General features: G+C 37.4%; 1 protein-coding gene across 8 annotated transcripts in view; it reads right to left on the bottom strand.

Moving 5' to 3' along the window:
* Nucleotides 1–18689, bottom strand: part of FAM184A (family with sequence similarity 184 member A) — a gene marked incomplete at its 5' end in the record, with an annotated part of 73918 nt that overhangs the window by 36506 nt on the left and 18723 nt on the right. For all 8 annotated transcript variants that reach the window (XM_083857478.1, XM_083857481.1, XM_083857483.1 and 5 more), the window contains 5 exons: nucleotides 36–158; nucleotides 3369–3566; nucleotides 4210–4391; nucleotides 7399–7534; nucleotides 10557–11411. In XM_083857478.1, the coding sequence (XP_083713604.1) occupies nucleotides 36–158; nucleotides 3369–3566; nucleotides 4210–4391; nucleotides 7399–7534; nucleotides 10557–11411 (1494 nt within the window). The remainder of the gene's footprint in view (nucleotides 1–35; nucleotides 159–3368; nucleotides 3567–4209; nucleotides 4392–7398; nucleotides 7535–10556; nucleotides 11412–18689) is intronic.

Raw genomic sequence — 18689 nt, 5'->3', positions numbered from 1 at the left:
AATGGAGTGGCTGAAACAAGCAAGTTAGTCCTTGCCTCCTGATTGGCAGAAGTCAGCTTCGTTGTCAGCTCTTCCTTCACGTTTTCCAGCTGCTGTCGGAGCTGATTCTTATCATCCTCCAAGTGCAGTTTCTCCTTCTCAAACTGCTGCTCCAGCTCCTTCAGAAACAGGAAGGATGGAAGAAATATTGAATACTTGCCATACAGTCATTGCAAAGTACACATCTACAACATGGAAATGATTCTAACTGGCATAAATAAATACTTGTGATCTCAACCCTTCCCTTAAGCTGTTAAAACATGAATATCTATTTCCTTTTACAACAGATACCTTAATTTTTCACTTTATTTTATAGTTTAACATCCTTGATTTATCACAAAATAAAGATAAACAGGACTTTCCTCTCAATAACTTTTCAATTATCAAAGGCTATAAAACTGTATCTACTTCCCCAGTTTTTCAGTCTGAGCTGAAAGAAGAATTTTTCATTTTTTATAAAATTACACTGATAAATCTGCCTTTACCCATCTATTTCCTACAAATATTCCCTAAAGGAAAGAGTAAACCTTAAAATACAGATTGAGCTCTGTGAAGTTCTTCACAGTGTTACAATAAATGAAAAAAAAAAAAAACCCCAACACCACATATCTATAAAATTTATGTAGAACCAAAAGAGATCAACAATTAGTTTTCAAGTTTAACTATATGGAAAGAATCAAATAACACTCCTGTTTTCATTCAACTTTTATGGTGTAATAGTCAAATTCTCAAAATAACTGCTGGGTGAATTGTATTTCTCTTACATGAGCCTATACTGTGTGTGTGTGTGTATATATATACTTATAAATGCTAGAAACTTTTATATTTTTAAGGAAAATTATAAATTTATACTTCAGCTTTATTAATATTCAGAATACATTTTCAGAAGAACAATTTCATTCACAATATACTTTAAAGAAAACATGGTAAAATTTAGAATTTTATTACATATTTCAGTGAAATATACTATTTAACTCATAATACTGCAAAGTTTTAGTGAAGAAAATTATGGTTGCCAAGCAAGGTGTTCCAAAGTCATGCCATACAAGGCTTCGAGGTTTGCTATGGTGCTAGAGGCTCTTTTATTAACTCCTTCCTAGGGGCTCAGCTGAAATGCAAGGCTTAGCATCGATTCAGTGCCTCTGTGCAGACCTGGGCTCAGGTTTCTGAAAAATCAGTGTTATCTCAGAAACAGCCATGAAAATACATAGACCAGAGCCAGCCTGAAATAAAAAGTGCAACTGAAAGTATTGGTAAAGCTGGGGAAAGAGAGAAAGAATTAAAGTATTAAAGAGGAAAAACAGTCAGTAAAAGATATAAAAGTCTAAGGAAACCCAAGTTTTCCTACTGCAAGACAGCAATGTAGTGTCACCCAGCCAACTCCAAGAAGCAACATAGGCCAAGCCTTCCTCATCCGAACTCAAATATGCCTCAAGTGTTTTGCAGGGGGTGGTAAAGCACATTAAGCAGCTTGTTAGTTCTAGCACCGCTTTAGGGTATGCGGTAGGCAATAAATGTTTTCTGTGTACACTGCTTGCACAATCCCTTCATTCATGGTAGAAGTTGGACACAGTGACAAACAGAGGGTTACACTGTCACTAACACATTACTAAACAACATAACAAGTGCCTGCCTTCTCCACTGGGTCCACATGAGTCAACTCGTGGGATAAATGCTCCTTGCTCAGGGAAACTTGATCAATTTGTCTTGTTCACACTGAAATCTGCTGTCTGCAAAATTCCACTGCTGCTATTTAGACCCTATTCTGATAACAGAGTAATTATTTTTCTGATGATACTTGTCAGTACAGCTGTGCAGTACTGCAAAATTATTAGCAACTCTATTTTCATAATCCTCCTGATGCCATTTTTACAGCTCATTTTATAGATGGAAATACTGAAGCAAAAAGAAATATTTAAGCTATTTTTTGAGTCCTACTCTAATTCTGCTGAATTCTCTTCTGTTTCCCAGATGCATTTCTCAGGCTTCCACTCCCAATGAATCCTCATGTCCTCTATCCCAAGGCTCCTGCTACCATGCTTCTTCTTTATACAAAATTTAACTCTGCTCCACATTTAAGCTTGGCTGTTTTCTGCCTTGGTTTACTTGATCACCATGACATGTGCTTAGTGAGACACGTCTGACAGAGGAGACAATGAAATCTGATTAAGACTGACATCTTGATCCTAACATCTCTTCATAGCTAGGTTTTCCTTGTTAAAATCATTTCACATTTCTCAAGCTTAGAGAGGTGTTCCCTGTTTAGACTAGATTAATGATGTAAAAGTTTGTGATCTCCTTTTGTTTTATCCTCCACATTATTTTAGTAAGAAACAAAACAAAAGAAAAAGAACCCTACATTTTACTGAAATAAAAGAAAAATGTACCCAGAAACCCTAAGAGATACTGTCTTAATAACATGTTTAAAGTTTTAAAGAAAGTAAACCTGCAAGATCAGATGCATATATGTCTCTGAGAACTACTTCAATTACTGGGTGACAAAAAATATTTTAGATTTATTAAAAATTGAACTAAGAAGTAACATATGGGTAGAAAAATTTACAAAAACAAACCAAATCTGTCTGAGATGCACATTACTAACTACAACCATGCTCCTTGGTATGTTTCCTGTAAATACATAAAAAAACCCCCAAAAAAACAAACCAAAGCAATGAATTAAACACTTAATCCTGTATTTCCTGTGTAAGGCAAAATTTGTGTATAACCCACATACAATCAGATTAGGAAATAATAATTCAAAAACGGACCTCTCATTCTGAGAAAAAAAAGGCCAAATCTGTGAAACAAAATAAGCCTTTCAGTTTCAGGATTCCAGTCAAAGGTAAATGTACAGTTGCTAGAGAGTGAGTTGCTGTACAGTACATAATTTTATGATACAAGCTCAAAACAGCTGTTGGCATCGTTTGAGAACACATATAAAGTCCTAATAAAATATCTTTCTGTATTTCTGAACTGTCAATGAAAATTTTAAATAAATGTTATATTAATATAATCTTTCATCTCCTTCAGAAGAACTGATCTTGATATACCAACCCTTCCAAATATGGGTCACAAATCCCAGGGAAAAAAATTATATACTTGAAAATGCATTGTATAAATGGAGAATTTCTCTCTGTATGCAGACAAATGACAGTACAGGTGCTTTATTTTTTCCCAAGATATTCATTTTTTGCTAAAGGCTAAGTGGTTTCTTCAGAGACCTGCACGTAATTCCAAATTAAATTTCCCATAAAACAAAACCATGCAGTACAAAGATGCAAACTGTAACAGTTGCTTTTCATTTGATCACTAAGAAAATAAGAACATACCATCTGCAGTTTCTTCTTATCCTTGTTAGCATTACTGTGTGCAGCCTCAATTGCAGTATGGTGTTTCCATGCCAATTCTTCTAAGGTCTTGGAATGAGCCTCTTTTAACTGTGCAGCCTCTCCTTCCAATCTTGCTTGTAATTTTACCAGCTCCTTCTCATAATATTCACGTTGTGTTTCCCTTGCTTCATTTACTTTCTATAAAGTACAGGAAAAGAAATCTATTCAATGGTAAAAAAAATCTGAACAGTAGGAATAAAAAAAAAATACAAAAACATTACTGATGACTATAAATCTGCAAAAAAATAACTTCCATATAAAACAAATTGAGCAAACACTAAGCATTGACTACATGATTCAGTAACCAAAAAGGTAATTTCAAAAGATCCGTGCAGAACAATACGTACTTATTAAAAACCTATTTTTTCCTCTGCTTAATCTGGGAATACAACAATCAGGTATCAAGCCTAGAGAGAATTTCTGTTTAATATTTTCAAACATGTTCAATGCATTTTCAGCAAATGGCTTTTTAAACTGTTCTTTAATCATTTTGCATTTGTCCTTTCTCAGAAAATTTAGATACTAGGCATATATACACAAGGTCATACATCAAATGGAAATAGTTAAAAGATTGTCCAAAGCAGTCTGAACATTTCATCTCACTTCCCTCTAATCTCCCTTTACACTCTACATTTGTCATTCTTTGTTGCTACATGAGATACACTTGAAACATACTGGTCCTAATCTGGTCATATCAAACAAAAATTAAAGCATAATATTTTTTTCTGAGAATCCTAATTTCTTTTAGTTTTATTCAACTAAAGCCAATAAGCTGTTTAACCTTCTCCAATGCCAGAATTTGCTGCCTTTGTCGCTCATCCAGACTCTGTGTTTTGCTTTGTAATAGATTTCTTTCCTCTTCCAGCTGGGACAATTTTTCCTTTAATCTAGACTTTTCTGATTCCAAGTCTCTGATCGTAACTTCTTGAGTCATTTGAGTAGCTTGGAGCATTCCAATGTGACCTAAAAACAAAACAGCTCTTTAAAACCTCATAGCATTGGTTTCATGCAATTGAAGTGCACATTCATATTCCAGTGATAGTACAAATCTAGTGGGAGCTTGCATATGGATGCCCCTTGTCTTCACTGCAATACTTATCTTCCTCTCCACTTCTAAACTTGTTTAGTTTTACTGTAAAATGCCCAACAACAGTAGAGCACTTGGTGCTGGGGCTCCTTTTGTTCCAATTTTCCTCGTTCAAAGTTGCATGTTGATTCCCAAAGAAAAGCTGAAGTAGGCAATTCCAAGAACACTGAAGAACTGATCCCACCTAAACCTGCATATTTCTATCCTAGAATAAAATAGACAGCAGAAAGCACAACTGATGTCTAAAGATAAACATGTCATTGCTTTATCAAAATCATAATTTAGCTGGCACACCAGATACCTAGCTTTATCTGCTGTAAAACTTATGGAATTACACTTTATTTTGCTAAAGGGATATGACTAAAAGATAAAACAAAACTCCCTCTATAGTAAAGCATTATCTAAATCCTTGCAGGTTGGAGGCTTCCTTTTAATTACTTATTTATTTCTGGAAAAAAACCAAAAGAAGTAAAATTTGAAACTACACAATATAATCAATCATCTGTCCTTCACATAACCAGTTGACAAATGTTTATGACTTCAGAAATTTCTTTCTGTTCTTCTTGATGTATATATTATTATAGGTAACTGACTAAAGCAGTGAAATTTCTGTTATTTTGGGAGAGGCATTGGGGTGAATAGAAGACTGTTTAGAAAGAGGATAATTCTAGTTTGGTCCAACTGAAAGATGAGAGGTATTATTTACTCAGAATAATTTTCTACTGTTTTCTGTAATCTTAATTTCTAGGAAGGACTATTGTTTCCCTTCTCATTTTACTATAATCTTCAAAAATGACAGATTTAATTAATTACAGTTCAGTTTTATAACAGAGTATTGCTTTTAAATTTAAGTCACTAAAGAACAGCTATGAAAGTGGAGTATTTGCTGTTTCTCACATGACAAAAATCCTTGAGCTTCATGATTCATTTCCATTTGTTGTTAAAAGCAAGATGTGCCAAAAAGGAAACTGGTTTTAGGCTTTGTTGCCTGTGCACACAGATGTGAAGGGAAGAGCCATGAGATAGATAATGAAATCTGGAAATTAAAAATGCCTTAAAATTAATAGTAATTTCATTTAAAATGCACATCTCTAATTGTACTAAGCCCTGGAAAATTCTGAAATTTATTTCGACACTTTTGTTTGTAAAACTGAAAACTGCAAAGGAAGACTTAGGACAATGAGTATGCTTAGGTTCTCTAACAATTTTTAAAAATCCTTATTTCAAAAGTTCAGGCATTTAGGAAAGGCATTTTCAAACTCAAAATTTTATAATTTTCAGTTTGTCATACAAGTATGTCATATGTATTTCATTGTAAGCACACGCACACACACACTGATCTAGAGCTTTTGTCCTGGCAATACCAACACACAAGACAGGTTTCCCATTCCTCATGCTCTACAAAGGTATGAAATGCAGCACTTTCCTTACAAGTTGGAATCTCAGGATAAACGGAAGATGAATATTTTAAATGCCCAAAAGAGACTCAATAGAATGTTCTAAAATTGCAATATGATGAGTAAACATTTTTTTATGTTAATTAAGTACAAGAATTCAGTTTCTTTGAGGAAGGATTTTTGACAGTGTGAGCTGAAAATCAAGGAGATGGCAGTGGGCCAATGTCAGAAACCATTTCCAAACAGGCTGGCAACCAACTACAACACATGGAGCAAAGGCTTGGTGGCAAACAGGGATCCTTGTTCTTGTTGCACAGCACTGTGCTGTAAAACAAAGATATACTGCTGACAGTGCCACTGAGCTTGGCAACAGCACAGACACACTGGGACTTCTGGTAAAGCTGCAAACCCCGGTGCCAGAGGACACCAGGGCTGGCCTCAATCACAGGCTAGCTGACTCCATGCCATCAGTAAATACAGAAAAACAGCCTGGGTATTTATTTCCACTACATTTGGAGTGAAACCTCCCCATGCTTCTGCCTAAGGAATGAAACAGCAACAGCTATAGAATGTATGAGAATAGGGCTCTCATAAAGTCATGAATTTTTCTATGATTGCTTCACAAAACACCTTTTTGAGGGTCAGATTCCCATTTTACATAATCTCAGCAGCAAGGCTGTTCCTTTTAGCTGTTTGATCTAATAGGGCCTTGCAGTCTTGGGCTCCTGCTGGTCACTATAGTGTTCTAACATATGGTCTAGACTACTCCTGGGCTTGTGCTAATTTGTGTTGGAAACAATCAGGGATTGCTATAATTGGTCTAGTAGAACAGGCCAAAGATAAGCCAGGGGGCCCTTTTTAAGCTCAAGACCCTACTCATTGTATAGTTGTCCAAGTTCAAGTACTGGGGCCCATACCTACTACTGAGCACACCAGGGAGACAATGCCAAGAGGGAAAAGAAACCTGAATGTGTACAGTCAGGTTTTAAGCTACTTTTTGTGCCCTTCCACATGCCAGCAACTACAAAGGAGCAAAGAAAAGAACTATAGAGAAAACTTTAAAGGATTTATTATTCAATAAGCTGCAAATCTTGACAGCAGGTATAATGCAAAGCACCACAGCATTAGCAAAAAGAAAAGACAACTGAAAAAAACGTGGAAGAACAGGAAGCATGTCTCAGTTACTATGTGGAGAACAGATACAGAGCAGAATTGTTCTGTATAAGTGCCGTTCCAAGGCCTGGAAGATACATACATGCCATACAAAGTACAGCATTTGGAAAAAGGAGTACACAAAAAAGGAAATTTAAGTACAATGCATGTAATAGCAAAAAAGTTTAAAAAACCCCAAAACTTGTTGGAAAATTCTACAGAAAGCATTAAACAGTCTTTAGGTACTCTAAATCTGCATGAGGCTGACAGGAAAAGAAAAGGCTAGAATAAAAGGATGAAGTTTGTTTCCAGATTAAGTTACTGACATACATACTGGCTTTGAGAACAAGATCAGTGGCCTGCTGCTGTAAGCGCTCTCTAGCAGCTGCAAGCTCGCTTTCCACTTCTTTGTGTTTGCTTAACAATGACATCTCCTCCTCCTTCACATCATCCAGCTGCTTTTGAAGAACCTAGGGGAAACACATAATACCTGTTAGCATCATAGACAATCATGTCAATTTAAATGAGCATGAGGTTAAAAGATACAGAAGAGACCTTTCAACAAACAAGTTTTATTCACACAAAAGCTGAAATAGTGCAATATTTTTGCCATATTCATTGTGTATTACATCTAATGCTTCAAAAATACTTTTTGAAGAACAAGATAGTGGGTACATGGCATGACAGTAATGCGTAAGAGAAACGTTACAATATTCAAAAAGGTATATGAAAAAATAAAAACTATAAAATGGTCCACAGAGTTTGGAGGTCAACTTGAGAAACCTGGTTTCTGGTATCGTGAGTTTTTCACATTAAAGAATACATTATATGTTCACAGCAGTTTAGTGTCCTTCATTGCAACTCTGAGTGTTTGCCACTGATTCAAATTAAGCTGTGCATGGAGATACATAAAATGGAAGCTGAACAATATATCCAACATTACACCAAACATTCCAGAAGTCACTACTGGGACCAGCATTTTTTTCGTGTTTCTCACCAACACGGGCAGCAGTATCGGGTTCCCCTTCAGCACGTTTGCGATGGCACCAGGCTGTGTGGAGCAGTCGACTCGCTGGAGGAAGGGATGTCACCCAGAGGGACCTGGGCAGGCTTGAGAGGTGGGACTGTGCAAACCTCATGGAGTTCAACAGGGCCAAGTGCAAGGCCCTGCACCTGGGTCAGGACAATCCCAAGCACAAGTGCAGGCTGGGTGGAGACCAGCCCTGGGGAGGAGGACTCTGGGGCAAAAAGCTCAATATGACTGAGCAATGTGCACTCACAGCCCAGAAAGCCAATCAAGTCTTGGGATGCATCAAAAGCAGCATGGCCAACAGGTCACAGGAGGTCATTCTGTCCCTCTATTCTGCTCTTTCTTGATCCCACCTGCACTACTGCATGTCCAGGTGTGGGGGCTCCAATACAAGAAAGACAAGGACCTATTGGAAAAAGTCCAGAGGAGGCCACTAAATCAATCCCAGGGCTATCAATCACTAAATCAATCACTCCTCCTATCAAGACAGGCTGAAAGCCTGGAGAAGGTTCTTGTGGAGACCTTTGAGTGGCCTTCCAGTACCTAAAGAAGGCCTTAAAAGAAAGCCAGAAAAAGACTTTTGACAGGGGGAGTTGCCTAAGTTGAAGAAGCATAAGTTTAAATTAGATATTATGAAGAAATTCTTTCCTGTGAGGGTGCTGAAGCACTGGAACACGTTCCCCACAGAGGTCATGGACCCCATGAACACCTGGAGGTGTTCAAGGCTGGATGGGACTCTAAGCAAGCTGGTCTAGTGCAAGGTACCCCAGGCCATGGCAGAGGGTTTGGAGCTAGATGATCTTTACTGTCCCTTCCAACCCAAACTATTCTATAGTTCTATGATTCTAAACTTTGATTATGCCTTAAATCTGATGTAGTGATTCACAATAGCATTACCTTGGATAGTGTAATGTGTTCTAGCTGTGCAGGAAGAAAAATAAAATATTGTTCTGGTTCAAAAGAAAATATGGATTTCTTTTAATTCAAGTTACTGAAATAGTAGAGAGTAATTTCAGAAACTAAAGCAGAAGAGAGAATTGGGGAAAACACTGTACAGGATGTGTAGTGAAACAGACACCAGATGTGGTGAGATTATGCATTTGATCACCTCATCCACAGTGATCAGAGTAGGACCTCACTTTAAAATCTGCTGCAGATACTATATTAGACTCTTCCTCTTCTTTGGGAACAAAATTACTGCAGGAATCATCAGCACACAACAAGTTTCACTTTCACTGCAGCTTTCCATAAACCCATCCCCTGAAGACCCTTGCAGAAGAGGCCTAACATGTGATGAAGTGACTGCAGGCCCCCTTCACTATCCTCCTACATCAATGTAAGGAAGAGGTTAGACAATTGGGAATAAAATTAAGCCCAGGAAGGATGAAGGGATGGGGAGAAAGTGCTCTTTTAAGATTGGTTTTACTTCTCATTATCCTACTTTGATTTGATTAGTAATAAATTTAATTAATTTTCCCCAAGTCGAGTCTGTTTAGCCCGTGACGGTAACTGATGAGTTACCTCTCCCTCTTCTTATCTCAACTCTGAAGCCTTTCATTACAATCTCTCTCCTCTCTTTAGCTGAGAAGGGGGATAGAGCAGCTTTGGTGAGCACTTGGCATGCAGCCAGGGTCAACCCAACACACTAAGTAAAACTGTTGGGGTTTAACCCGGTAAGCAGCTAAGTATGACACTGCCACTTGCTCACTACTGCCAAAGTGGAACAGGGAATGGAACTGGAAGGGTAGGAGTGGGAAAACTTGTGGGTTGAGATGAAGACTGATAGATAAAACAAAAGCCACACACATACAAGCAAAGTAAAACAAGGTATTCATTCACCACTTCCCATGGGCAGGCAGGTGTTCAGCTGTCCCCAGGAAAGCAGGGCTCCATCGGGTGTAACAGTGACTTGGGAAGGCAAATGCCATCCCTCCTTCCTCCTTCCCCCAGATTTATATGCTAAGCATTATGTCATATGATATGGAATATCCCTGTGGTCACTTGGGGTCAGCTGTCCTGGCTGTGCTCCATTCCAGCTCCTCGTACACCTCCAGCCTCCTCACTGAAGAGTGGGGTGAAATGCCAAAAAGACCGACTCTCTAAGCACAGCTCAGCAATAACTAAACCATTCCTGAACTTCCAACACTGTTTCCAACACAAATCCAAAATATGGCACCCCACAAGCTGCTGTGGAGTAAATTAACTCTACCTGAGCCAAACCCAGTATCCTACTGGAAGAGCGTGCAGTATTCCAGTTGCCATTTTTGAAAATATTGTTAATTAAACAATTATGTTTAAAGTAGAAATAAATGAAAAAACCTTGACGAAGACGACAAGCAAGTAAGAGTGATAGAAAATTAAGTTTACACATTCCAATAACCTCAATCTAACAGCCACATGGAAAAACTGCTTCTATAGGAAAAGAAAATTCAGTCTTGGGAATAACATATCATCAGTCTCACCTGAACATTGTTTTCTGCAGTACCAAGAGCCACCTGAAGTTTTTGGCATTTTTCCCGTAGACTGGCAGCTTCATCCTGGACCATTTGCAATTCAGTTTTAAGCTTCCCAAGATTCTTCCGTAACATACTTTCCTGGTTCTGAAATTCCTTTCTTAGCTCCACTTCCTTCTCTTTGCAAGCATGTAGACTTTCTGCTGTAAAAAGCTGAGATCTTTTCAAAGAGTCAAGCTCATGTTCATAGAAGGACTGTGCTTTGCTGAGTTTGCCTTCATAGTCCTCAATGAGCTTTTTTCTTTCCAGCCTTAACTCTTCAACTTTATTGTTCAAGTCTTCCAGCTCCAGTCTATGCAATTCCTCCAGTTTCTCTTGCCCCTTACTTAATGTAGCATTCTGACTCTGATGAGTCTTCAGAAGTTCTTGAATTTCAAGCCTGTGGGCAGCTTTTAAGTCTTCCAGAGCTGTACGCTTGTCCTTCTCATACTGTACTTGCAACTGTATGAAACTTCGTAGCCTTTCCTCAAATTTCTTTCTGATCTCTTCTACTTCCCTTGACATGGTCACTACACGTTGGACATGCTGAGCTTCTGCACAAAGCTGCATATCTTCAACTCTATCCTTATATGCTTCAAATTCTGTCAAGGCCTGATGTTTCATCTTTTTGTGATCTTCCAGTGACTCTTCCAAAACCTGAATCTTTCTCTTGAGATCCATTTCTTCTGCCACTTTGCTTTTATACTGCAAGATCTTCTCTCTGGTCTCTGCAAGAATTTGTTGGATTTCTTCTTCATGAGCATCCTTGAGGGCTTGGATTGCTGCTTCATGTTCGTCATTTTTAGTGTTCAAAGCATATATTACCTGCAAACATGAAATAATATTATATTAAGGGAAAAGGCATTCTGGTTATCTGTAAAATCCTAAGAAAAACATAACTAGGTACTCTGAAAGCTTCTTCACCAATCTGGCTTGTTTTCATCACACAAATAAGACACTAAATGTTGTTAAGGTTGTAGCTGCATAAATGTGGTGTTAGTCATGATATACTTACACATCTTACAGAGTAATTTTTCTATTCGCCTTAAAACCCTAATTTTCCTAATGAAAGTTTTGCCTTTATATCCATGTTGTTGCTGTAAATACACTGGCGGGAAAAGCACATTTAAAAAATGCACACACACACACACAAACACACACACTCCCCGGAATTTATTTAAAATAGTTCAAAGCACAGACAAAAAAAAATTGAAGAGGTCTTCTGTTGAAAATAACACAGAGTATATATCACAACAAGAAATTAAACTGGAACAAAAACTGTATCTCAGATCTCTCCTTTCCAAACGCTACATGTTTTTAAATATTTCATTTCAGAAACATCTAAAATGCAAACACTAGTTATTTTGGATTGTAATCTTGATGGCTGCCCAGATACAATTTCACTTTTGACAGTTTATCTAGTAAACATTCTGTGTATCCTAAGGTCTAAGGTCCCTCCTGACATAAATTCACCAAGTTCCCAGCCAGTAAGTCAGCGGAACAGGAAAGTTCAGGGCAGGGCAGCCAGCAATCTGGGGAGCCCAGGGAGGTAAGCAGTTCAAGAAGGCTGTGAAAGCAGCAAAACCACCAGCATTCAATGAAAGTTTTAAGATAACCAGATATATCCTAAGGGATGTTTCAACTGCACCACAACACAGTAGATCATCATCTTGGTTTTTAACTAGGAAGTACAGATAAGTGTGTGTGTCTATATCTGCACATATCAGTGAATAAACTATTCATGCACTAGGTGGGGTTAATGCAATCTTTTGCTTCAAGAACTCTAGCAATTCTCCCCATACTTCCTAGATATACAGGCAATAGAGCTATAAAACACATCTAAACAAAAAAAGTCTCCTGATTAGTGTAATTTGTTTATCTTAAAAATTAACAAGAAGCAACAACAACGAAGAAGCAGCAGGGGTTTTTCTTTTTTCATTGAGGACAGAACCTAGACTAGTCCTCCATCAGCACTGAACCAGGCAGGATTGTGCTGGCTGGCGCTCAAGGCTGGGAAATATGAAGAAGGCACAGAATTGCTCTCCTGACACCAAGCAAAAGCCTCTATGCTCCAGAGACAATGTCTACAGTTAAGATGAGCCACAGTTCAGATGAGCTACAAAGCTCAAAAGAGTTCACGTAAGTGAAAGAGCAGATTCAAGACTCTGGCCATGGTGTACTTTTATTTGTTTGTTTGAACAATAGTCCAGATACTTTGTCCTAAATTTTATGCCTGAAATAACATACCCCATTCTGTTACCTGTGCCACAAAATCCCAAAAGGACAGGCTTTATATTACAACTGAAAAGAAAAAAGTTCTGAAACAGCATTAGATGTAAAAAACCCGAACTCCTCAGCCTCACTTATCTTTATATAGCAAGAAATTAACTTAAAAATATCACAAAAAAACCTTTAACTTATTCTATTTCAAATTTTTAACATATGTACTTGCTATTTAATGAAAGAGGAAAAAAACCAGATTTTCCATAGGTTTGGCAAATTGTTTTTAGTACTACTTACATATCTGCAGTTATCAAGGACTAAGCTTTCTTCCCTCTCCATATAAAAAGAAAAAAAAATCCTATTTTGAAGGACTTTCATGGTACAGAGACTCAAAAAACTCTATCAAAACATGGCAAAAAATGATAACTAAACCACATGCAATTTCATTTTCACAAACAATATTTATTTCAAAACCACGACTATCACTAAAATTCCCTTCAACCAAGGTTTCAACCTTTTATATTCTCATTGTCTTTGGTGATGCCAACAGTAACTACTGATCAAAAAGCTTTCATCTTCCTCCTGTTACCAAAAGTCTCAGCTATTAGATCCCAAAGGTTTGTTTACCAGTTGGTTTAATGGTGTCTAATTCTTTGTTCATATCAAAAATTACTTGAAAATAGAGGGTTTGAGGTTTTTCTAAATGTTATGTGCACTATCTTGCATTAAGAGGCCTTAGTTCTGGTTAGAGATGTTAGACAATGTAGTTTAAAAGGTACTATAAAACAATAAATCTCCCACTTAGGATCAGGTCATTATAATAAGCAATTGCAGAACACTAGGTTAAATCCCACACTCAAAACAGCCCTTGACTCTTGTCCTTGTGGAAAGAAGTGCCATAATGTCCCTCTCTTCAGGCAGCATTCCAGTCTCAAGTTACGCAGCACTACGATCTGCAGAAAGCATAAATCACAAAGCATTTTCAAGGGTATTATGATTTAGCAGTGGAAACCTCACTGAAAACTCCAAGTGAAAAATAAATCTATGTGCAATGCCACATTTGGAAGATATCTTTAAATTCTCATCATTGACTTCCTCCTTACTGAAAGCACTGAACAGCAACAAATTCAACTCAAATTCAAGCATGATTCGTTCCCTAAATGAAGGGCATTCATCTCTTATGGGAAATGTAAAAAAAAAAAAAAAAAAAAGTATGCAACTCAATGTTGCATCATAACATATACGTCTTACAGCAGCCGGAATTCCAGCTCCATCGAATTACTATAAACCTCAGTATTTTTAAAGAAATGGAATAGCTCTATCAGATTTTATCTTTGAGAATTTAATGCACGGTATTAATATAGGAACACAGGGAAAAAAGTCTGTACTAACTGAAGCAAAAGCAACTCAACAGCACCTCAATGAAATGCAAGCAGAAACTGAAGTACCTTGGAGCAAATGAATACATTTAAAGTTCTAGCTGAAATAAAAAGTTCTTTCTCGAGTAAGTTTCTGAAAATTGAAAAGGAGTAAGGTTGCAAACATTGGAGGTAGGCAGATAAAACAAATTTTGCACTTTCTATTTTTAAATGAGAGCATAAGCTCCTGCTAAGCATGCTTGTAAATGCTTTTAAAAATGCTTTAAAAAACACCAGCAGCTTTTTTAGTACAACCGCATAATACTAAGAACCATAAACTGCTTATTTGAGTAATTCATATTTTTCCAGCTATGTGCAGTTAGAGCAGAGCAATTCTTATCACATGATGGGAAAAAAAAAAATAAATCATGCTTTACTGAATTTTCAGTCAGCACATCGTTTCAGAGGGACAGACAGAACCATACTCTCTATAAGGATACCAAGATTGCCAGCTAATACTTTTTATACAAAGCAGTAACATAATTAAAAAAAATCTACTGAAATACTGTGTGCATTGGTCTGAAGAACTACAAGATAGTAAGTTAGTACCAGTAACAGCAATAACCTTGGTGATACCAGTAATTATTGGATTGTTTAGTTATGTTCTATGTGGTAAGGTGAAGCAAGTCAGTCCCTGTGCTAGCTTTGGTATTTTGAGCTACATGGAATACAAACATCAATTCCTATTCCACACTGTTTGTAGCTGAAAGATAAAAGTTTGCCCGAGAAATGTTTTTTACTCCAAACCAGATGTTATGATCTGGAAAGCTGACCAACTCTTGCATGGTCAGCTATACTTCAGTCATCTGCTCCTGCCAGCAATTTAGTCAGGACAGAATTATAATTTTCTAATTACAAATGCATAATTCACACATTTGTAATTCAGTAATACTAGAACTGAATGCAAATTATTTTGCAGGACAGAAAACCATAATTTCTATGAAAGCATCCCAAAAAATGTGCACGGTTCATTTTCTCTAATTTTACATCAAAACGAGAGCTGATACCTTGTGAGAAGAAAACATCTCTACACATCTTACACCAACATCAATCACTTTGATCCTCAATTACTTTGGTAAACCTCCATTTCAGACCTGAGGCATGGGCCCCTGGGTCAGAGCACTGTGTTCAGCCTTGTTCAGGTGAACTTTTGTGTTCCCAGGGTGCTGCTGCCTGAACACCAGTGTGAAACACCAGAGCCTCCAGAGACATCTCTAGATTTTGTCAGCACTGCCTGTTCCTGGAATGAACCACACAAGTACAGTGCCAACAAGAAATGCTTGTGCATAACCTGCTAACAATTTATATGATGTGGACCAATGAGCCTGACCTACTCTTGATCTCTGTGTTAGGTAAGAATTACTTCATACAGGAAGTAGTAACATATACTGAGAAACAGTAAAAAGTGCAAACAGAAAAGTTCAGTCTACAAAAACAGTAAAAAACATTTAAAAAATGCAAGCATTATCGTTAATTAATTTTAGGTAGAAATGTTTCCTCTATGATAGTCCAAAATAATCTCTTTTTTTTGTCCAATGGGTATTGTATTAATTTTTTTCACTTTTCTTCCAGTTGACCAAATAATGTCAAAAAAAGTGACATATTATATTTAGGCATTTAACATTTACCTATTATGAGCCATTTAAGACAAAATAAAATACCCAAGTTAATAGCCAGGAAAAGTTTGTTTTACAGGACAATTTTCTTCTCCTTAGTACATTATAAGGATACAGTGATACAGGAAAGTACTCCAAAGCTGCTCAAAACTGCCTTTCATAAGCTGACCATACTCACAGAATACAGTCTTATAAATATGTTTCTACATATAAAAGTAGACAGACGTGTATATAAAAAAAAAATCCAAACCTCTAAACTTACATATGCCCATCTTTCCTTTTTTTCTTTTTTTTTTTTAATTCCAATTTTAAAAAACATCCATTTATCTAGAAAGATCTTTTGCTTCCTTATGGAAAATCTCACAAATAGAAGACGCTTTGTCAATCAAGACCTTTGTATCACCGCTAACAAACAGAGAACAAAGCCTAGAACTTTAGGCCAGGATTTCTTAGACAGCACAGAAAAGGTGGAAGGAAGACACTTATTCTTCAGCTACATGGTTCAGTGCAAGTCTTTCTAAATACTTGGGCCAGTGCATTAGGGGCACAGTACAATGAGCAGGGAAGGCACAAGCATCATCTGCATCTGTAAAAGGAGTGTCCCCTGACAACAGCATCTCCCTCCAAAAAGCTGGTCTAACTATACCAGTCTTCCTTTGAGACAAAAGAGGGCATGAACTTGAATTTTTTTTTCCTAAAAAACACACTTTCACATGATATTTATTATTAAAATATCCTTTATGCTATTCAACAGTCTTCATGTGTTAGCTCAATTTATGCCTAAGTAAAATTCAGTATTTTATTCATTTAGAAACCCTGAAAATAAATACTGGAATACTTTTACTACAGCAACTAGCTTTCCAAAGCAATACCTAATGACTTTTGTTTACAATTAGTTATTTAGAGAACGACTAACTTCATAATGATTTATTTCATAATGGACTTTATGAAGCTCAAAATAATTTCTAAGTAGTGAGCATTAACAGATATCTAATACTACCCAGGGCTTTACCTTTGGCTAAGAAGAAACTTTTTATTTTCACACTCATTTATAGACACTTATACTTCATTTTCTGTAAAAGAGGAAAAGTCCAAAGCCATGCACTAATCACCAACAGCTACTCTGAGAATAAAACACAGGGGAAAAAAAATCATGTTTTATTTTCAGGTTTCCTGAAGTTTAATACTACATACAGTAGTTATAAACCTCACAGGGGCCCATTCACCTAGAGGAGCTTTCTTCATGCCCCTAAGTACCTGCTCCTCAATTACCTGTAATCTGATGTGCTAATAATCCATTTCTACTTTCAGAACTGCCAAGTACAGATCAGTATCATATTTAACTACTTGACTTGCAAAACTTCATGTGTTTTGTTTATTTGTGTATGGTCCACACTGAAGTATTAACTCTTTTGAATTGTCTGAAAATCCTACTGGTTTAAAAGATCTGCTTGCATTTACAGCTCAGCATGTTTAGAAATTATTACTGTGCCTGTACTTGAAAATTTAATTATCAGAAAAAGGCATGCCACAGTCCAATTAATGGTGGGGCAGGAGATGTCCTCACTCAAAGAAGAGGTGCAGAGCATGCCTTGGCACAGGGACAGAGTGGTCAGTGTGGCCAAAGAGGTCATTCATTCACTGTGGCCTTTCTCCTAGAGTTGTACCAGACAGAAATTGAGAAGCTTTCTGGGAGCTCCTCAGGAGCTTTATGCTATCACAGCCTATCTTGGAAATAGGCACTTTGTCCAAATCTAGGAACAGGGATAGCCTTCATCAGTCAGGTAACACAAACCTAAATCATGGCAGCAGGTAAAGCTACAGAGCACTCTGTAATCAGATTCAACAACAGCAGCACACTACCTGCACCTCTTTTGATAGCTCAGCACACTGAGCAGCAACACAAGAATGGAATTCACAAGTTCAGAAGCCAGGCAGTCAAGAGTGGTTTAAACCTAAGGCTTTGGGGGCCAGGACACAACAATATGTGATCCCACAAGTGATTTTAGCAATCAGTAGCAAACCAAGAAGGCGCTCACCCATGACAAGAGGTCAAGTGGGCAATCAGGCCCTGTTGCTCCTTCTGCTCCAGCAGCTGAGTGTTCCAAGACTGGGCCACACCAGTGAAATACGACCGTAGGGAGATAAAAGGGGACTTGACACAGGCATCCGCACATATGTGAGAGGGACAGAAAGAGATACTCGGGGGCAACCCCATTCCATTAAGCAGAGTAAATATAAAACTGGATACAGGGACAGATGGCATCCTATATGGTTAGCAGAAAATTCCTTTCTTTTCTTACATGGTTATTCTGGATGTGCTGCAGAAAAGGGAAAAGTAGGGTATTTTCCTCATCACAACAAATTATAATGGAGCAAAGTAATTTAATAACTGTATCCCATTTTCTGAGGAAGAAAAAACACAGATATCTCTTACAAATATGTATCAAAATAAAATTTTAAAAAAGGAGGGAAAAGGAGAAAAAATACAGTTAGCTTTAATAAGGCATTTAAAAGAATCATGATCTGACTAAGGTGTGACAGACAGATACAATGCTGCACCACCCAAATCAGGAGGAATTTCTCACTGAGAGGGTTGTCAAGAATGGGAAGTCCTCCTGCTCCAGGGAAGTGGTGGAGTCACTATCCCCAGAGGTGCTCAAAAAACAACTGGACACGGCTCTTAGTGGTATGGTCTAGCTGATATGATGGTGTTTGGTCATAGGCTGGACTCAATCTTGGATGCTCTTCCCCCTATTAATGACTTTATGCCACTATGAAATATGATACTACTTTCAGAATATCTTCAGCTGAGGCAAAAATTCAGGTGCAAAACAAGCAGTTGT

Source organism: Zosterops lateralis, assembly GCF_965231275.1.
Source record: "Zosterops lateralis genome assembly, chromosome: 3".
NCBI lineage: Eukaryota > Metazoa > Chordata > Aves > Passeriformes > Zosteropidae > Zosterops > Zosterops lateralis.
The sequence above is the reverse complement of the archived record's forward strand: the minus strand, read 5'-3'. Positions and strand labels throughout refer to the sequence as shown.